This window comes from Brassica napus, chromosome A7 (genome assembly GCF_020379485.1).
Source record: "Brassica napus cultivar Da-Ae chromosome A7, Da-Ae, whole genome shotgun sequence".
NCBI classification, from domain to species: domain Eukaryota; kingdom Viridiplantae; phylum Streptophyta; class Magnoliopsida; order Brassicales; family Brassicaceae; genus Brassica; species Brassica napus.
The window spans coordinates 94,570-117,099 of record NC_063440.1 but is presented as its reverse complement, the minus strand read 5'-3'; the positions used below and the strand labels follow the sequence as shown (position 1 = coordinate 117,099).

Below are 22,530 nucleotides of genomic sequence, written 5' to 3'. Positions count from 1 at the left end.
TTGACACCAATTTGGAACCAAAATTTCCACGAGTCAAGGTTCAACAACTAACTTTAAAATGTGTTTTGATATCATAAGAGAAAAATATGACGCTCAAGCCTCAAGATGAAGCTAATTATCTAATTCATGTTGAAATACTCAACTGTATTCTGTTTTGGCTACTAAAAATCCCAAATGATTCCATCAGACGTTTATAACTGCAATTTGTGTTGCCTAAGCAACTTTCACCATTTAGGACTGCTTAAACTCAAAACAATAATAATACCATAAAGATCCATTATTATTTTCAATCCTTTTTTTGGCTCTCCACCGGAAATCGCTTTTCCTTTTTTAAAACTCTGTCCCTTGTCGTGAGTGTGTCTCTTTTTACTGGCATTAATTTGCTACAGTATCTTTGGTTATTTACTTTTCCTCGCTCTTTGTTATTATTGACTTTTCACCTTCCTTCCTTTTTTTTTCTTTGTAATGATATGGATTTTGTCACTAACTTTTTTTTTCCGTCGAAATGTTTTAATATTAAAAACGGACCAAGCCCAGTACCAAATAACAAACATACAAAAGCCCAAAAGAACCAAAAGGGCAGCACTCACTTCTCAATTGGGCTAAACCCTCCGGCCCAACTTGAGGAAAACCCTAGACACTTCACGCGATTGACTTCGGCCGCCTCACAGATAAGCCTCTCTGATGCTTGGACACGTGTTGCCATCCTCGCCGTCGAGGGTACACGTGTTGCGAGGGCACCGCGTCTCTACCGCTTCTCGTTTTCACCGGAGATCCAAACAAACTGATCTTCCGACCACCCCGGAACTCAAAAGCTCCGTCAATAATCTCCTCAACCATCTTTGGGCCTCTAAAACCGGAGAGAATCAATCGCCGAGGCGAGATCTCATCCACCACCGTTCACCGCAGACTCCCAAGAAGAAGCATCGCATGCATCGTCACCCTTTCCGCCGGAGAACTTCCCTCTCCTCCGACGAACCCACAACCAGCCGAATCATAACAAAACCAAGATAAAAAATTAAACCCTAAAAGACTAGAGACCTAAAGCCGGCGACGCAAGGCTGTGGAAGCCTTCACCCCCCGGAGACCAGAGCCGATGACGGCGGAACTGAAGAAGCTTCCCCGCCACGGAGACAAAGGGCCGGCGGCGACAGATCTGTGATAGCCTCCATCTCCCGGAAATATTACTCGATCTACTAAAGTCTTAACCCCGCCATCTTTTCCGCAACCGCGTCGTGACTCCAGGACCAGAACCGCGCCGGATGGTAGCTGACCAGAGCCCAGACAGGCGGAAACCAGAGGAGACGAGGAGAAGGCAAGACACTTATCATTATTTCTAAAAGAAAACGGGTTTCGGCGGCGGCACGGACGCTCACGCGCCGGCCGACCGCCGTTTCCCTCTGAGTTTTTACTTTTCTCTCTCTTTTCTCTCTCGTTCCCCACGAAACTTTTATGTTGTCACTAACTTTCACCTTCCTTCCTTTTCTTTCCCGTTTAATTTCAAAATTTATTTTCTTCTGCTCCACGTGGAAAAGACATTACACTCTCCTATGTTTATCATGATGGTACACAGCATACCATTTCAAGCAGCAGCACAATACTTCGAGTGACTAAGGTCAGTCAAGAAGTCTTCTTTAAACCAAAATGCGCAATGTGACCTTGTTGGGATAGTGAAATCCCGTGTCCAACTCTATATTATCCGATTAGTACGATATTGTCCACTTTGGACCTAATTGGCAAGCCCGCATGGATTTACTTTTGGTTTCCATTCCAAAAGGCCTCGTACTATTAGAGTTGGACATCTCTTTATATATTAGACACTCTTTGTCTAATTCTCCAATGTGGGATTTAGTTTGTTATCTCACATTCTCCCCCTCAAACTAAGGATCACATTCATCTCGTGTCTCACAACTGATCTCCAGAATCTTCTGACTCGATACCTGCTACATACCTCTCATTCCTAACTCATAGGATACCCATTCATCATTCAAAGGGTATTTCGGTCTTTTTTGCAGATTTCTCGTCAACCGCTCTGATACCAATTGTTGGGATAGTGAAATCCCGTGTCCAACTCTATATTATCCGATTAGTATGATATTGTCCACTTTGGACCTAATTGGCAAGCCCGCATGGATTTACTTTTGGTTTCCATCTCAAAAGGCTTCGTACTATTAGAGTTGGACATCTCTTTATATATTAGACACTCTTTGTCTAATTCTCCAATGCGGGATTTAGTTTGTTATCTCACAGACCTTTTGTATTGTGTGTTTTCAAAATTTCTTTCATGATCTTATGTTTTTTGTTTACATATAAAAAGAAAAAGAAGAGTTTGTGTTATCTTATATATCAGAAAAATCATGTTGCATCTTTGATATTAGCATTCTTAGCAAAAAAAACATACTAGGATTACATATTTAAATCTAGGTCAATCAATATGTTAAAAAAGCTTATTTTCAATAGAGTAATCACAAGCATGCTCCGTTCACTCCCTAGCAGCTCTGAGAGGAACCCTAAGGGTTTGAACTGATGCGCCTACTTGAACGTTAACCACCACCTCGTCGTGCTCCTTCAGTGTCTCTGGCAGCTTTTGGTTCGCGCAATGTGGGGCCTTGCAACCACATGAGTCACCGCACCGGATCTTGGCCGAGAGGCAGTGACACTTGGATGTCATGCACTTCGACTTCCGAGTGCATGTGCACCCCACAATGTCCTCAAAGTTGTCTCCATAATACACACCCACCAGCTTTTGCAGCTCATGCTTCTTTACCTCTCCATCGAACTGAAAACAAATACAAAGAGTGTGGTTCAAGCTCATAATGTTCACAAAAATCTTAATTAAAACACACGTCAAAATAAATTTTGACTGATTTTTATGAAATTGCTAAACATTGTAAATTTTGACTTATTTTATAAGCATATACTAAATTTTTATTGCTAATCTGAGTTCTATCTAAATTTGGAAAATTGCTAAACATTGTAAATTTTGATTGATTTTTATAAGCATATACTAAATTTTATCGACCAGAAATTGTACCGATCTTTTCTTACCTCTCTAGCTAGATTATTTCATAGAAATTAAAAGGGCTAAAATAAACTAATTTGTAATCAAATGAACGAGAACAAATATTTTCTCCAAATAGGATTTTTCCTAACTATGAAAATTTTCTTAGAAGAAAAAAAAAATAACATGTAGAAAAAAGTGTTTACCCATTCAATTTTTCTTTAACTTTTGTTTGAAATCCATAGAGATCAACTCAATTCACATCCTATTAATTATTCTTATGAGGGTTTGGATGATTGAATTTATAAAGTTAGAGGTTTTAAAGTATTTTATGAGATTCAGTGAATTACATCAAAATAACAACTAAAAACCTTCAAACTTTGGAATTTACTTTTTCTCGTCTGAATTCTATTAAATTCCATCGAAATTCAAATATTATAAAAGCCATTGTAAGATTGAATAATATTGGAGTTTAGTGGATATTTGAAATCTGTAAATTAAATGCTACTGAAATTAATAGAATTTATAAAATTCACAATAGAATAATAGTGGGGATTGTATTGAATTCTCTATTCTTTCAAATTATATTAAAGTCTTCAATTGAATTATCCTTCTCTAGTTGGAATTTTTAATTCTCTTTTGTTATTTTCTTTTTCTTTTGTTGATTTTGAAAGATAATGCACAAAATTACATGGTTGTTTCGAAACTTGAATACACAACACTATATTGACAAAAAAACAATAACGTTTTTTTAACAGCAAAAAACAAAAAAAATTAGAAATTAAATTTTAATTTTTAGCAATGACATGAAATTCCTTTAAACTTTTAGTAACTACATCACAATTTTGGATTAATAGTGTTTGTATCCCTAGATACTGCTGAAATGATTTTCTTGGACTATATTTTGAACCAAACTATATCTGCTTTGGCCATTTGAAAACCTAAATGATTGTATTAGACGTTTATAACCGCAATTTGTGTTGCCTAAGCCACTTTCATCCAATATGGTTCTCCAAACAAAAGTTGAATGAACCTTCCTCTCAAGAGAGGCCAAGAACCTAGACAAAGCTGGATCATGGTTTGGTGGTGTTGCTTGAGCCAAGACTAATCATGCCGTGTTGGTAGAAATAATATAAACCTCAAAAGATGTTAAGAGGTAAATGATTGTTTGTATATTGAAGAGTCCAAGGGGTTTTGCTGAGAGAATGACCAAAAGAGCCAAATGAATATTGAAATATTTACTCTCTCAGACACTTTTCCAGTTTCTAATTACACTAAAGGTCACATTGGACTTGCTACACACTTTTTTGCTGTGTAAAGACATTGACACCCCTTAACTAAACAACTTACTCATGACGGACAAAAAAAAACACCCTTAACTAAATAACTCTTCTTCCCCACTAGACCTCTATCTTCTCTAGCTTCAAAATAACTTTCTCAATTCCAATCCCAAATTAAACAACGGATGATAGATGTGCCGAAAAATTTGCCTACGAATATCAAATGGGTTGCCTACGGATGTTGTGGTCACCAAAAAATTTGCTCAACGTACGTCGTTTCTCTCCGTTTTATCCTCGGCGATCCTCCCTGATGTATCTGCAAATCTGAGTCCACTGTCATCTGGGTCACCAAGATTATTATAAGCTTTTCCATCTTCTTAATTGCATCTCTATTTCCATCAATAATCGAATATATTTTGTAATTAGCCCTCTTTGTAATTTGTTTTCATATTCTCCCTTTTTTGTATCATTATTTGAAATTTAAAACATATATATAAGAATCAAACAAGTTAAGAAAAAGAAAACAAATTATTTGTAAGAGTCTTTGTTAATGAAATAGTTATGGACAAGATACTTGTGGACAAGAGAATTATGTTAACTTTTTTATAAAGAAGTTATGCAATTGGCTATTTGTGTTTCAAGTTTTTGTACAATCAAGTGGAAACTCAAGTATGAAATGTCTTAGACTTTGTGATCTTACGAACCATGTCTGAGAGCATGTGTACTAATTCAAGGATATCTGAAAACTTTCCTATCATCTATAATACTCATGGATGGGTGATTTGTGGACAGTGTTTTATGGATGAATGTATAGTGGATAGGATTCTCGTGGTTAGTGTGTCGTGGATGGTGTCTCATGAATATGTATGTGAGTATATCATGGATGAATGTATTGTGGAGAGTATAAACATAGCCGAAGAGAAACAAATTACTCACAACACCAAATATTTAAAAACAGGATAATCAGAATACAAAACTTTTATAATCGACGCTGAATGTATTTAAATGATGTTATGAGCGTATGAATCTTATTCAAGAAATACTTTCTCCGTCCACATATTGCTCCAGTAAATATTAAGAGAATGAATGATGTGGCATTACTTGTTCTACTATAGTTTGACTGAAGAAGAACTTGCTAGAGTTCATGAATACAACTTTGACCATCCAGATGAGTCTGTCTTTCATAAATTGTACGCAATGCCACCTAATTAACTCATTTGTGTCCATCAAATGACGTCCACATAATGCATATAAACTGTGTCCAGTAAATTAATTGCATTTACTACGAATGCATCCACAACATTAATTGTCCATGAACCTAACCACCAGTGACTGATCCACCACGGACACATCCACGACATTCCACTATGTTAACTAAAGTTAAATTTTTAATATAAATATAAATATACACATGGATATCAAAATAAAATGAAAAAAAATCGTATTTTTGACATATATACTTATATATATATATACATATTTGAGAATTAGAAACTGATTATGGATCAAATATGTTGGGGTATGAAAAGTTGATTTATTGTTAAAAAATAAAAAATTATGTAGAGAAATACATCAAACAGCAAACCTCAGAATAAACGTCACAGCTGGAACCAACTCTCCAAACTAAGTTATGTAATGGTTGCTTCTCTAAAACATATCAAGGTCATTTTTGTCACAAATTTACACAGCCGTACAACTAAAGTGTTCTAAGATCAGAATGTGTCTTCACGCGTAAAGAGAATTCATAATGTGTCCTTTTATGTAACCTTCTCATGAATATTGCACTAAAGAGATTGGATTGGAGATTATTACACAATTCATTCTTACAAAAATACGTCTTCTACAGATTCTATCCCTGTTTTGTATTCTTCTAATCTCTTCCCAAAGCCTGAAACCAAAGAAGCACCCCAAATGCATCTTTCAGTTTCCAGAGACATCATCCAAAAAGACATGAACAAAACAAACCAGATTAGTCAATCCACAGAACCAATAGCTCTGAGATTTCAACTGTTACCTGCAATTAATGTGGGTGAAGTTAATAGATGACTCCCTAGGGAAACCGAAGCAGAGATGATCCTCTTAAGTCTTAAGCTGGAGGAAGTGTGCGACGACATGTTGGGCACTCCATCTTTATGTCCATCCATCTCTGTAAGCATCCCGAGTGGAATAAATGCTCACACGGCGTTACCATGCAATCATTGGTGCGCCTCCTGAGATCAATTGTGGCCATGCATATCACGCAGTCCCTGCTTCTGTTTACATCATGATCTAATCTTCTGTAGTAGTTGTATTTATCAGGTAGCATCTGCCAAGCAAACACACATGAGCTCTTGATTTATTAGTAAAAAAAAAACTCTAAGAAACTTACTATTGATCAAGTAAAAAGAAGATATCAGAATCACCAACACACCTTCCGTGGAACAAAGCAACGGGACCCAAAATAATGCTGAAGAAGAAGAACGGCAGCTTGAAACCCGGTGAATGCGCACAGGCCTACACACCAGGCATTGCTGGGCTCTACACGCATGAAGTTCTTGGGGCATCCAAATACATACAACGGTATGGCAAGCCGTGTAACCGTCATCCCCAAGATATAATAAGGGTGCAGAGGCTTTCTAGAATCACGAACAACGTTTGCAACTATCTGCGGAATCCAAAACGAGTACATGAGAAGGAGGATCCACCGCATGTAGTTGTGGAGCTCATACATTATCAATATCCCTCCAAGAAGGATTCCATCTGTTGAAAACCATCATCAAACATTCTGTGAGAATTCGAAGCATTTACTTGATGAACAAAAATGAAAGACAATAAACTAAAATACTTACAGAAACGGCTGTAGAGAAAGGAGAGCTCACGCCTCATTGTCTCCCAGCCCTCACCGCTGTTTGAAGGCCTGGTTGCTTTCCATATGGCCAGAAGATATCTCATCTCAAATATCGAGAACACTACGAATTTGAAGAACGCTGCTGTTGCAAACGCGTTAAATAATGATTCTGCATACGAAGAAGTGAGTGAAGTCTTTGTCTTACAGGATGACTAAGAAAAGTATGAAAAGGTTTCATTGATATATATATACACGTACGTACCAACTAAGATCCCGGCTGTAAGATGTAAAAGGCATAGATAAGAATCCATAATAGCTTGCTGCCCGATCATGACAATGGAGACCTTTGCAGCACCCTTGTATTCAAGAAGAGTTATCCCAGTGTGTGTTAGGCATCATTATCTTCCTTTAAAATGGATCAGATCAAGTTAACAAACATGAGAATCTTACAGATTGTGTGTTACTGTGCTCCATTTGCCGGATCAACAAAAGAACCTGGAGGAAGGAGACCTAAGAACAATAACAAGTCAAGGAACCCACTAAAACTGCTACGGTGTTTGTCATTCTGTGATGGATTGGACAAAAGGATACAAAAGTGACCATCAGTGTATAGTTGACAGCTTTGTTGTAGTAGACTTCAACGTTGATTGAGGTTGCATTGAGCAACAAGGGGGAGAAACAATCTCCGTCGTCATCTACTGCAGGACTTTCCATCAATCCTTCAATGTGAAAATAATCTTTGTCCCCACCTAAACAAAATTTAAGTAAACTTCTAAATTTAACCAAGAAGGCAAGAACTCAGCAGGCAGCATCATCATTTCATTGTCTAAAGTAGAGCATACTACATACTGTTTTGAGTAGAAGAGGCTCGGGATATCTGAGCTGCTATTTCGATATTACAATGCTTCTCCATCTCATGTATTGGAGCTGGAAAAAACACAATGACAATTCGAAGGTGAGAGATGTAGCACATATGAGATGGATACACAGTTAGTTGCTACTACTCACAAGCCTTTTGTTTCGACATTATTCTGTCTCTTGGAGATTCTTGAAGTACTTGAGAGGAAAAAATGCCGAGCTGTACGACCAACACAACTAGTAAGCTCGCCAGAGATATATATGAATAAAGATAAACAAAGGAATCAGGTGGGAAAGTGGATGATTAATTTACCAGATGATAGGGGTTGGAGAGAAGATAATCGTCTTCGAGGCCTGAATCACCATTCTTTCCGCTGAAATGTACAAAACCTTGTTGATATAGAATCTTTAAAAAAAAATCGCAATTAGAGTAATCAAAAACAGATGTTATAGGAAGAGACCTGTTAGCAACAAGACGGAGCTGACGGAAGGGCCAGATATAAACACCTTCGACTTTAATTTGGGCACCGCCAACATTGTGTTCATTGTCAAAAACGTCATGGAAAACAACAGCACCCTGTCCCCGCTCAAAGTTAATAACTGATATATATAAAAAGAAGAAAGAAGAAGTAGTGACCTGAACATAGTGGACACCAGTAATCTTAGTAGGACTAGTGACTAACTCGATGACAGAGTTGCCATTTTGATTACGGAAGTCAGGGAACTTGGAAGAGCTATTTACAGTATCTTGAAACTTCCAGGTGCCTGCACATATGAGAGATTGGTGATATCCAAATTCGAAGAAGAGATGATGCGTTGTGGGAAAGCAGAAAGCAAAACCTCTGTAAGTTCCTGTTATATTCCAAGGGGAAAATGGTCCGCTGCTTACTTCTTTTTTACCAAAGAGCCACTTGCAACATATATATATCATTACCAAACACATATATGAGGATCGGGAGGTCATAAGACTATAAGCTTTTATACAAAAAAAAAGAAAAAGGAGAAACCTGATCGCCCCAGGAGGATCGAGAGGTGTCTCTGATGGGTCTGAGTCCATTGGCTTGTTGCGTAACCAGAATCGATAATAAGCACAACAGAAACCCTAATCCCATATTCGACTTCTTCATAAGGCAATGATGATTATTTTTTAAAAAAAAATTACAATCAAAAATGCATATATATCATAAAAAGAAGAACAGAGAGAGAGAGAGAGAAAAAAACGGAAGTTGCTTCAAGTGAAGTCAAACCAACCGAAATCGGAACGAAAGTGAGAGCCCAGCAAACTGATAGTTTGAGAGACGAAAGAAGAAGAAGAACCAACTTGATTTTGATGCTTCTTCTAACCACAACAAACAAATTAGAGATTAAATTTTCTTTATTTATCTGTTGTTCGTCTCCACACCAAACCTAGCAGCAACTAGACACATTAACAACACTTATTTAGGACTTCTGCTCAGATTCCAACTCCCCCATTTCGTATGATCGAGATCAATCATACATACAGCTTCAATTTGACTTTTGACATATTCAACCAATTAATTAAAATATAAAATTAAAAAAAAAGAGAGAGAGAAACCCAGGCAGGTGTGGTGAGAAGGTGAGGTCGTTCGAGATTCTCTCTATCCGACTCTCTGATTCCACCCTCCTTCCTTCCTTCTCACGATAGTTTAATTTCTTTTCTTTTTTTATATAACAAAGGAAAATGGGAACAAGGTCAGCCAACAGAAACTAGAAACTTGGAAACACGAGTTACTTTCACTCTCTCCTTCTCTTCTCTCTTCTCTCTTTTTCTTTCTTTTTAAATCTTACTAGGTGACCGGTCCGCACCCTGTGCGGACATAAAAAAAATTTAAAATATAAAATATATATTATATAGTTTTTAGAAATAACAGATTTTACAACATAGTACCACCGTCTTTGGGAGAATTCATCAGTCATGAAAAAAAGCTGGTAGTCAATATTTAAGATGAACGAGAGGGAACACAGTAACGGCAGTATGAAGAGACATATATTATGTGTATATATAATTGCAACGTCACAAAATATTTTGTGTGTTTAAGAAGATACTTTCATTAAAAAAAATGGAATAAATAGTGTATAGTTTTAGAAGTAACAGATTTTATATTATCATTAATTAGAATTGTATTGTATATGTGTCGTAATTCTTTATTTAGGTGAATAATATTATTTTCCATAAATAATAAACAAACATTTATGTAGACATATTAAAAGAAAATATAAGAAAATCAAAATATTATCCATAAATAATATAAATTATGAAGTACATTTCTCGATAAAGAAAGCAAATTCAATTAGAAACGTGCAAAAAATTAAATAAATTTTGTAAGCAATTTGACGGGTTAACATTATTTGATAGATTTATAAATTTCTAAATTTTATTGAATATGAAATAATATTAAATTGACATACCGTCATCGGTCTCCTAACTCATCACAACCCATCTCGCAAATACAAAAAATAAATAATTGTAACAGTTTATATATTTTAAAAATTTTATTTGAAAAAAAGTAGATTAAAATTACGTACAGTGACTACGGAATATTCTGAAAAATTTGTTTGTAGACAACATTCAATGTTTTTTTCTTCGGCTTCCCTTCTTTACCAGCTATTAAGATTTTTAATCCAGATCTCGACTTAACTCTTGAAAGTGCAACTTTGCCTTGCATTTTGTAAGCATTTTATAAATTATTTTAAAATTATGATAAATTTATTCTTTAAACAACGATAAATAATTTAAAAATAATATTGATAAACATTTTTGGATTTTGTAATATTTAAAATAGTTATTATATAATTATATTTGAACACAGTTCATCAAGTAGAGGATAAAACTATTATAATTATCTTATATAAAATTTCGTTCATTTTATTTTATAGGTTATAAATATTAAAAGTAATAAATAAAACATTATTAGTCTTTCAATAATTTCGAGAATAGTTTCCATAAATTATTATTTGTAATATTCGTTAGATTATATGGCAAGTGATGTTAAACGTCAATAAGTTAAACAATTATTCCATATTTGGAAAACATATATATATATATATATATATATATATATATATATATATATATATATATATATAACAATGACAAATTAAATGGTAGAGTATGTAAACACCTGTTTTCTACCAGCGTGAGTTAGAACACCGCCGTATTTAAGAATCATAAGGGCCTCTACAGGTCTTTATTCTTCGCCTTCACCATCCCACTTCAGCGGCTTCAGTTGAACCTTCTTGTATATCCCTGAGAAATTTTCTCTCTGCACAATTCCAAAAGGTTCTCTGCTGTGAGAAAATGACCTCATGAATTAAATAAAAAATGCATAATGCTAGCTTACTTATAAGATAGTATATTCAACAAAAAAAATAATATAAGATAGTATTACTAAATGATACTATGTAATACTTTCCCGGACAATATTCAACAAACAAAGAGAAAGTACTAAAGAACCTCTTCAAGAACTGCTTTAACTTGGCGAAGCTTCTCAGCATGTTCAATCAAGGTTTTCTGGATCACTATCACTCTCACGACCTGGTCTACATATAAAAAAAGGAAGACTATATTGTCGTTACCAGTATTCAACACATGGAAAAGATAGACCAGACATGTTTTTTGGAGACAAGACACAAAGAGTTGAGTTCAGGGTTCTAAAGATGAGGAGCCTTTGCGTCTAAACACATTTTTCTTAGCACACAAGCAACATTGTCGTAATACCTTAATAGTATGAGAGGAGAGATTTGTGAATAATACTTTAAAGAATGAAAAGAGAATGTTTGTATTTTAAGACCTTGGGTGTCTCCTATATATATACAGTCGATTTATTCTCATATTAATGATTTTAATATTTTGCACAATAAATAATAAAATCGTTTAAAGAAAGATATTAAATGTGTATTGTCAAAAAATGATTTGCATATGATATGATTTTAACTTGCGCAAGTAATCCATATTAGAAAGGTAAGTTATTAAAAACAAACAATCTAATTAGAAACATTAAAATATTTTGTAAGCAATATAATAAATATGATATCAACATGCGCAAGTTTACCGTTTGAATAATAAGGAAAGTTTTTAATATTTGTCTTAATTCTAAATCTTGCCCAAGGGTAAACTAAATCGATAAAATTTAATGATTTCAACTTGCGCAAGTAATTCATATTGTGAATAAGTGATTTGCATATTTAATGATTTCAACTTGCGCAAGTAATCTATATCAGAAAGGTAAGTTATTAAAAACAAAATTTGTCAATAAGTTATTTGCATATTTAATGATTTCAACTTGCGCAAGTAATCCATATTAGAAAGGTAAGTTATTAAAAATAAACAACCTATTTAGTAGGGGTGGACACTTTACCCGATATCCGAAGTGGCACCCGAACCCGATCCGAAAAATCCGAACTGAAATCCGAACCGAAGTAGCAAAATACCTGAACGGATATTGAATAAGGAGAGGTTGGATACCCGAACTCGAATGGATATCTGAAGATAATCGAACATATGTATAATTAACCTTATATCTCTAGTTTACATCTCTCATTTTATATAAAATATTTATATTGATACTACACATACTTTAAGTTCATATGATATACATACAATTACGAAAAAATGATTTGCTACTCACTTAAAATGCATGTCAAGTTTTTTATTTAAAAAATTAACAAAAAGTTACATCCGAAATTTAAAAAAATTAACTAAATTAATATCTTTTTAGTTTTAAAATGTTATGTCCAAATCTATTAACTATTCAATCTATTAAAAATAAAAAATTAGTTAACTGAAAGTTATATTTTTAAATATAAGAAACTTGAGAAATGAAATTTTAATTTTTTTTTCAAAATCTAAATATCCAAACCAGATCTAAAATAACTGAATCCGAACTAAAAATACCCGAACCCGACCCGAAGTACAGAAATACCCGAACGGGTTCTACACCTCTATACCGAAATACCCGAAAATCTGAAATACATGACCCGAACCCGAACGGATACCCAAAGCTAAACTAAATCGATAATTATTATCTCCTAGCTATATATGGGCTTAACGAAATCGACAATAGTTTTGGGCTTGTCTACATAAGCGATTGATTAAAATAAATGAAAAAGAAAAATTCAAAAAAACCAGCCAATAGAATTATAACGTTTTTCCTGAGAAGCTCTATATGAGTGCCATCTCAGCAGAAATCACTAAAGTGACTTCTCTTTTAATGTATAGGGGGATATCTTCTTGTTCCAAGAAAATATATAATTAGTTGTTAATTAAACCGAGATCTATGCATAATGCATACTAGACCCTGAGCGCGGGTATGAATTTTCGGTTTTTGGTTATTTATTTAACTAAATGATGTATTTGTAATATTTGATGTATTATATTCACCAACTAAATATTTTTTTGGCATCTTAAACCATCTGTTTACGATAAATATTCAATATCATATAAAAAATTGAACAAATGGACGTAATTAGAGAATTGTAGACGATATATAAAAACAATGGTTATTAATGTAAAATATGAAAAAAATATTATATTATAACTTAGTATGGCATAAAAGATTATAAATCAATTATACATGTTTAAAGGAAATACAATGATTTTTAAACTTCTATGAAAAATTTAACATATAAAAAGGGCGATGAATTAGTCATCAATTTGTAAATAATTTCATAATTTTATTAATAATAAATTATTTATAATTTTTGTTTTTCGTCAAGATAATTATTAAATGTCAATAACATTAATTTTAACCGTATTATGAAAACTCATGTTGTAACCGTTTTTTCTGGGAAGTGTAACAAAAACAAAATTACCTTTAACTCTTCGTTTTGTTTAAGTTATGTGTCGGTAAAAGATTAAAAAAAATCTCTCTATCTTTTTCAATGTTCAATTTGAAGCTTATTATGCGAAAATCATACGCAAATATAGGCAATTGGTTGGAATCTTTATATCTTTATATTCTTACAAATTTTAAATTTATTGTTTTCTCTTCTGCAAGTAAATCAATTACCAAAGTAATAGATCAATTGGTTGGAATCAAATCTATTCTTATAAATTATGGTATTTAATAGGTACATTAAAAATACGACATTGAAGATATTTTGTTTTGATTAATAAAAGATATTGGATTTTGAGTTTGTATTTATTGATTTGTTTTTTTATAAAGCTTAGAAAATCAATAGGATGATTGGTTGGTTGATACATCCTATAAAGAAAACGAAAACTATAGATGGTTTGAATATTGTACATCGATAGATATGCATGATGTAAGTTGACTATATAAAATTTGAGCATGATCATTTCAAACTAAAGTATAGTTAGGTTATATGCATGTTATATTGTAGTTAATATATTTAAAATATTACATATGTCCAGTGATTCACGTTTTTGTAAAAATAAAATTCAAGTTCATTATTGGGTTGTACTCGTCCGTAATAAGTTACGTTAAATATGATGTATTTTTAGGTTTATTTAGTGACATTAAGTTTAAATTTGATTAAGAAAAACTCATTAATTTAACTGGAAAAGACAAATATTAAAATAGGTAGGTTCATTTAATGACATTGAGTTTATATTTGAATAAGGAAAACACATTAATCTAACTGAAAAAAACAAACATTAAAATAGGAAATTCAATTTAATTCTTAGTAGCATGAAAATGTAATTATCTTTAAAAACTAAGAAGTATTTTCTAATGGGTACTTCTATTTTAATAATAGAGATGATGCACATTCAAATCTATGTCAACTTTATAACATTCATACGTTGACCATAAATAAATATATATATATATATATAACCAACTTTTTTACTTCTCTCTTACATTTACAAAAAACATCAAGTAATGGTGATGGTGATAATACCACATAAATTTCAATTTAATTTGCCAAATTAATTACAAATTCATGAATCTCATCAGTTTCGTTTAATACTGGATTTTCAAAACTGATGCTGACATATATATATATGGAAATCATTAGTCTGACCGGCTAGTTAATTAAAGCCATTTGACTGGTTTAGTCCACTGGATCAATATTTTATATCTGCCACAGTTACTTTAACGATCAATATTAAACCTTTTTACTCAAGACTTTGAAATTACTGAGTCAAATATTCCATATATATGGAGTAAACAATGAATGGCTTATGTAATTATGTTACCATAAATATATTTGAATCATTCACTCTCCATAACTTTCTCAATCTGCTTGGTTCTTTAATCATGAGTTGTATGAAACTCTTTTATCATCATCATCATCATCATCATCATCATATCGTGACAATCTCACCTGCTTTTTTCCAGTGTTGATACTATCTCATGTCAACAGGTAAAATGTGTTCATAAAAAAAAGGAGCTTTCAGATGTGGTTCACCACAAGAAGCTACCATCACTTTACACTTGGTTTTGTAACTTATAACTTATATATTTAGTAATATAGCATAGGAAATGTGCTTATGAAGGTGAACTTAAAAAAAAAAATCCGTTCTACAAAAGTTGTAGAAAAGTAACAATGGTTTCTCTTTATAATAGATTTATCATTCATTAAAAAAAATGTGCTTATGAAGGTGAATGAGGTCTGGATGTGAACCATAGGGTTCTTCAAGCCTCGAGATATATAAGCTATGATACATTGAAGAAGAACAAACCAGAGATAATTAAGCGACATGTTAAATAGGATAACCCACCCATACTGAGAACGCTGTGATGGACTGACGTCCCTTTAACTTGTTACCGGGGATTCGTAAACCGGCAACATATCCCAGAGAGAAGAGTAAATCTCATAAAGAAACGGTTATCCTTTTCACCTACAATATGTAATGTAATGGATTGATGAATAAAAAATATTGGTAGTTTCACGGTCAATTTCTATTGTCATAACGTACAACTGATAAAATGTTATGGTACTTATGAGACTGTTTTTGTATGAATAAGAGATTTAAAATTTGAATAATTAATCTATTGGCTACATATCATTAACTTTTTTTCTAGAAAATAATGAATATAACTTTTATACATTCCGGGGTTCAAAAAAATCTATAGTATTCCTGTAAAATCTTAATCATTCCTATCTATGAAAGAAATCTCAATGCTTCATGCATGTTGCACGATGACTTGAACGTTTTTTTCATCACGCAAGAGCCAACGTTATTGAGACTTCCGGTTAACTCCAAATAGGGAACGCAGAACTAATGTAACTCTCCTCTCACTTCCTCTAATCAAATAAATTAATAATTACAAGTCATCAATAGTACTTGCGTCACACACATATCACACGACTGTTACAGCGGCAGAACGGCCCATCCCGGTAGACAGACCATCGTAGTTCAGCATGGAAATCCTAGGCTTCACCAGCGGCACCCAATTCTCCGGTTCAGTGGTCTCCGAGACCACGACCGCTTCTAAGGAGCTCGATCTATCGCACGTGCCAAGCCACTTGGCTTGCATGTACTTGTGTTTTCTCCAGGGTCCCATATGCATTTTCTTGTCTCTCAAGCATTTCTTCCCGGCGATGCACAATATCTTGATCAGGGATCTGAGCCTCTCGGTTTTTCCGACGTAAACCTCCGGCAATCGGCTGATAAGCCTTTTGTACTCTTCACCACCTTTTGCAATCTCGAACTCTGCCCTGAATGATAACTCAATCACCACTCGCATCTCGCCTTTCTTCGAATCAGACCGGTCCAAGATCTCTATGTATTCGTGTTCCCCTGATTTTTAGATAAAAACACGAGTCAGTCTTAATTAATGTTGTTAAGTCACTCAAAGATAAATTTCATATAATAAAATATAATCCGTTGAACGACAAAATCCGATACTAAAGTAACAAGTCAACGAATAGGTCTGGAAAAATATCTATTCGTGTTCTTGTGGACATAATATTTGTCAATTTTTCTAACAGAAGAAAAAACAAACAAAAATATTTTATTTTAGATATTTGCATCGACGTGATCTTTGAGGAGTGAAGATAAAGATGGCTTATTTAGCAAAAAAAAAAAAAGAAGATAAAGATGGTTGAACAGTTCAGAGCCACGCACTAGGTAATATGATTATAATAATGAGTAAAAAGATAATGTGTCCTAACCAACCTGCAGGGATGTCTTGAGAGCTTCTCCACTTGGATTTGGAGATGACGCAGTCGTAGCCGGCCACATCTCGAAGGTGTCTAGAGATTTCACCACGTAAGCAGCTCCGGCAACCGCCAGCAACGGGTCGTCGGCAGACACAATAAAGACCCTTTGATTTAACTTCTTTCAGTGCTTCCTTTGTCGCTTGTCTAATCTTTGTCTCAATTGAACTTGTCCTATACAGTGTCCCCTACACAATCCCAAACAACTTTAGACCCCCGAATAAACCGGCTAACTAAAAATTGTGATTTTGAACTTTTTGAAAGAAGAAAAAAAAAGTACCTGAAGAAGTTTTTCTTGTTCCTGCCAGAAAGCTTTGTTTACTTCAGGATTGCAATTGCTATTGTCGTCAACATCGTCTATATCTCCACCACCGTTGAGGTTACCGGAGTCCGGGAAGTCTTCCGGTGACTGGTTTCCTTCGTCGAGGAAACCGAATAGAACGTCGTCGGAGCTAGCCATTCCATCGAGAAATCTCACGATGTCATCAGAATTTTGACGATCCATCGGTTTTAAAAATTCAAAGAAAGGGGGAAAAAATAAATGTTTTTTTTTTGTTTTTATTTTTGAGAGAAAAGTGAAGAGAGTTTATATAGCAGTGGGGAAGGGCGGAGATGGGACCGGTCTGAAATCAGCGAAGCAGGTACAAGGCGCCGCGAAAGAGAGGATTGGTTGTGACGTGTCGAACTTTGATAGGAGGATGTGTCAGATCTCGGGGATGAATGATTTGCTCAAGACAGCTAGTTCCTATGTCAGCATGACTAATCTCGTGAGCTTCTTCACAACATATTCGGATATACTCTGATCATATTCTAATAATAAAAAGATTCCCTTCTAGCAAAAAAGGATAACCAAAAATGACTTTTATCACCCAAAAAACAAAAAGATTTGTTTTACTCATTCTAGAATATCGGGCGAAAACTCCAATTTAACAGTGAAAATATATAAAGTTTAAAAAAAAAAAAAAAAAATATAAAGTTTTCCCTTACATTTTTAGCCCTCCGTTTAATGTCTCTTACTCTTCGTATAAATGTTTATCGGTAAATATAAAGATATACTAAATTATGGCCAACACAACCGTGTCAGTATTTTCTTTAGTTTTTATATTGTCCAAATTTATTTTATAAAACTGAATATAATATATATATTAAGTATTTTGTTTGTGATGCGGGTTTAAACATTTTCATAATTTTTAAAAAATTCTTTGTACACTATAATCATTATATACTAAAATAAATTTTAAAATAACTTAATATTATATTTTTAATTATACAATTAAAAAATATTATTTGATTAATATTTAATTATATAATTTATGTTTTAATTTTTTACTAAAATACTTTTTCAGATAACAATACAATATATATATATATATATATAAATTATTATTTTTTAATTATATTTTAAGATTTTGCATAATTCAATATTCTATTTTTAATTATATAATTAAGAATTTTATTTGATTAATATTTAGTTATATAATTCATGTTTTTAAATTTTTACTAAAAGACTTTTTAAGATAACAATCCAGTATTTACAGAAATTATCTATTTTACCTTTTATGATAACAATACAATATTTAAAGAAATTATTTCTTTTTAAAATTATATTTTCAGATTTTAGATATTTCTTACTATTATTAATTTTACTAAATTATCTAATCAAATAAATTAAAATATTGTTTTTATTTTTTAATTTAGTTATATATTTTATTCATTTAGGGTATAAACGATATTAAAAAGTATAACTTTTAACGTGAGAGCTCGATTAATTATATAATTAAAAAATTGTATTTGATTAATATTTAATTATATAATTTATGTTTTTACTAAAATAATTTTTCAGATAACAATACAATATATATATAGAAATTATCTTTTTTAGTTAGATTTTAAGATTTTGGATAATTCAATATTCTATTTTTAATTATATAATTAAGAATTTTATTTGATTAATATTTAGTTATATAATTCATATTTTTAACTTTTTACTTAAAGACTTTTTAAGATAACAATACAATATTTACAGAAATTATATATTTTTACCTTTTCAGATAACAATACAATATTTACAGAAATTATCTCTTTTCAAAATTATATTTCCAGATTTTAGATATTTCTTACTATTATTAATTTTAATCAATTATCTAATCAAATAAATTAAAATTTAATTTTTATTTTTTTAATTTAGTTATAAATTTTATTTATTAAGGGTATAAACAATATTAACCACTCTAACTTTTAACGTGAGAGCTCGATTCCAGAAATTTACTTAATTAAGAATTTTATTTGATTAATATTTAGTTATATAATTCATGTTTTAAACTTTTTACTAAAAGACTTTTTAAGATAACAATCTAATATTTACAGAAATTATCGATTTTACCTTTTATGATAACAATACAATATTTAAAGAAATTATCTCTTTTTAAAATTATATTTTCAGATTTTGGATATTTCTTACTATTATTAATTTTAATAAATTATCTAATCAAATAAATTAAAATTTCGTTTTTATTTTTTAATTTAGTTATACATTTTATTCATTAAGGGTATAAACGATATTAACCACTATAACTTTTAACGTGAGAGCTCGATTAATTATATAATTAAAAAAATAGTATTTGATTAATATTTAATTATATAATTTATGTTTTAACTTTTTACTAAAATACTTTTTTAGATAACAATACAATATATATATAGAAATTATCTTTTTTAATTAGATTTTAAGATTTTGGATAATTCAATATTCTATTTTTAATTATATAATTAATAATTTTATTTGATTAATATTTAGTTATATAATTCATATTTTTAACTTTTTACTAAAAGATTTTTTAAGATAACAATACAATATTTACATAAATTATATATTTTACCTTTTCAGATAACAATACAACATTTACATAAATTATCTCTTTTTAAAATTATATTTTCAGATTTTAGATATTTCTTACTATTATTAATTTTAATCAATTATCTAATCAAATAAATTAATATTTCATTTTTATTTTTTAATGTAGTTATAAATTTTATTCATTAAGAGTATAAACAATATTAACCACTCTAACTTTTAACGTGAGAGCTCGATTCCAGAAATTTACTTCGCAAATAATAGTATAGATATATATATTAAAAACCTACTAATATTAAATATTTTTTTAATATGTATTTTTTAAGCACATAATTTGATAAGAGAGATCAACAATAATTTTATTGTGTTTTCAACAGCAATAAAATTAGCCAATTTTATATATTTGTTTTGTTATATTGTATTTCTAATAGAATCAATAATGTAAATATGCGTAAAACAAGAATTTATAAATAATTGTTTATTTTACATAACAATGTTTCAGTTGGTGATGTTAATTGATTATTTACATGTGTTTTAAACACTTTTAGTTCTTAAGAATAAATAGTTGGGCAAATCTCCAAAATAGCACATTTCTAAGTTTATATCACAAAAATAGCACTCAAAAACTAAAATGACCAAAATAGCATTTTATCTTTTGAAAAATTTAAATTTTTTTATTTTTCAAAATTTGAAATCTTATCCCCAAAACCTCACTTCTCAACTCTAAACCCTAAAACCTAAACTCTAAACCCTAAACCCTAAATTCTAAACCCTAAACTCCACCCCTTGAGTGCTATTTTTGTGACTTTTGACCTTGAGTGCTAGTTTGAGAACAAAAACTTGATTTAGTATTATTTTGGTCTTTTTCTCTAAATAGTTAGGTATTGGATGCTATTTTTAAGACAAAATATTTCACATTAAGTTAAAACATTTTTAATTTATAAAATATTTTGCGATAAAATATTCCACATTAGTTTAAAATATTTTAGATTATATCATATTTGGTTAATTAAGATTTTATATTATGATTTTGTAACAGAACATTTAATTTTCTACTATGAAATAGTTTTATAAAAGAGATATTTGTGTTTCAAACATTCTATTAACGATTTAATTGAAAAATTGGCATTATTTTTATATGTGATAGTATATATATGAAAAGAATCTTGTTGTTCATTTTTATGTTAGGTTTTCTAATACTTAATTGTTTATCTACTATATGGTTAGTCAAGGATATAGACTGTATACAAAAGATTGATTTTCTTTTAGTTAATTTGATAGAAATAAAACATAGATACTTTAAATTTGTAATGTTCTTGATATTAGGATTATTTTGTGGAGTTAATTTTAAGCTTTAAACGTTTTTCTGTTAAAATAAATTTAAGACATACATTTATTAATCGTAAAAGACAAAAGAAATTAAAAAATAAATTTATTAAATATATCAATGACATTGAAGTGTAAATAACTCGCAGAACTAAGAAATATTCTTATTTTGTACATCTATTTAAATAGATTAGATTTAATTTTTAAAACTGTATATATCTAAGACAATGTCAGAAAAAGAGAAAGTAATAGTGCCGACTACAAGAAAAAGACAACGCCCTAGTTAAAAAAAACGTTTCTAAGCAGATGGAGTGACGTCAAAATGAGGCAATCCTCCACATTATTAGTTGGAGGCTACTATAATATTACGAGTACTAGTCTGTGTTAGTTTGGTTTCATATGCTAGGTCGGGGTTTGGAGGTTACTTACATACACAACTTAGATTAAAAAGTTTCAACCAAACGAAAATAAAGATCTTAATCACAAAAACCCACATATTTATTAGCACAACCAATATGAGGCTACGACTAGCTAACATATGAAAGTCTTTGATACGTATAAAGGATAGGAAATGTTTCGAATTCTTTGCATCCTCATGTTTTAGGCGACATGTATGTTTGCTGTGATTTGGTCGATATATATTTGACAGTGTTCAAAAATACGGCTTACGCGGCCGCCGATACGGTCACTATACGCTATGCGGCTATGTAACGTACGAAATTCATCGTATACGGCTTTATATGCGGTTTGTTAAAAAACGGGCGTACATACGGCTTACGCGGACGTTTATACGGTAGTGGCGTCTAGGCGTTAGACATTGTTTTGTTTGAAAAGATAAAGTTACGTAATTAAATGAAGTTGAATTAAAAAAACTGAAAAACATAAAACTACGTAGTTTAGCTAAAGTTTTAAGTTGTTAACCCTAATTAGCAATTCACGTTCAATTCATTGTATTCTAAAGTCTATACCACAGAGCCCTGCTAGGCTGCCACCTTCACTTTGCCTCTTTATCGCTTTCTTATCTACCAAAGGTTTTTGTTTTGATTTATGTTCTCTTCTTTTTTGTTTCTCTGCATATGTTTTTTTTTTTTTTTGAAGTTTGCAATAGTTCTAAAGTACGATCAGTTTTTCTTACTAGTTACTAAAGATTTGTTTTTGACTTTTTTCCAAAAACTGCAGAAAATCATTCAAGAGATTTTGCCATTTTGGTATGGCTGGATCATCTGCAAATTCAAAT

At 31.6% G+C, this 22,530-nt stretch overlaps 2 protein-coding genes across 4 annotated transcripts; both read right to left on the bottom strand.

Moving 5' to 3' along the window:
- Window positions 1–5,886: 5,886 nt before the first annotated feature.
- Window positions 5,887–9,731, bottom strand: LOC106357544 (transmembrane E3 ubiquitin-protein ligase FLY2). Of its 3 annotated transcripts, none has more exons than XM_013797215.3 (14): window positions 8,974–9,731; window positions 8,807–8,876; window positions 8,604–8,731; window positions 8,428–8,543; window positions 8,280–8,340; window positions 8,117–8,186; window positions 7,958–8,035; window positions 7,700–7,857; window positions 7,559–7,618; window positions 7,371–7,464; window positions 7,110–7,277; window positions 6,692–7,020; window positions 6,296–6,586; window positions 5,887–6,198 (listed from the first exon to the last, which is right to left on the bottom strand). In XM_013797215.3, the coding sequence occupies exons 1-13, from the start codon at window positions 9,091–9,093 to the stop codon at window positions 6,368–6,370; spliced, it is 1,671 nt and encodes a 556-aa protein (XP_013652669.1). In that variant the 5' UTR covers window positions 9,094–9,731; the 3' UTR covers window positions 5,887–6,198; window positions 6,296–6,367. The 3 variants fall into 3 exon arrangements, with proteins under 3 accessions (XP_013652669.1, XP_013652668.1, XP_048593072.1); XM_013797214.3 differs by having other exon boundaries at window positions 5,887–6,169; XM_048737115.1 differs by lacking the exon at window positions 5,887–6,198 and having other exon boundaries at window positions 6,344–6,586; window positions 6,650–7,020.
- Window positions 9,732–15,928: 6,197 nt separating this feature from the next.
- On the bottom strand, window positions 15,929–17,941 carry LOC106354908. Its single transcript, XM_048737114.1, has 3 exons — window positions 17,394–17,941; window positions 17,073–17,301; window positions 15,929–16,694 (listed from the first exon to the last, which is right to left on the bottom strand). Exons 1-3 carry the CDS (start codon window positions 17,616–17,618, stop codon window positions 16,255–16,257), a joined length of 894 nt encoding a protein of 297 aa, XP_048593071.1. The 5' UTR covers window positions 17,619–17,941; the 3' UTR covers window positions 15,929–16,254.
- Window positions 17,942–22,530: the final 4,589 nt, after the last annotated feature.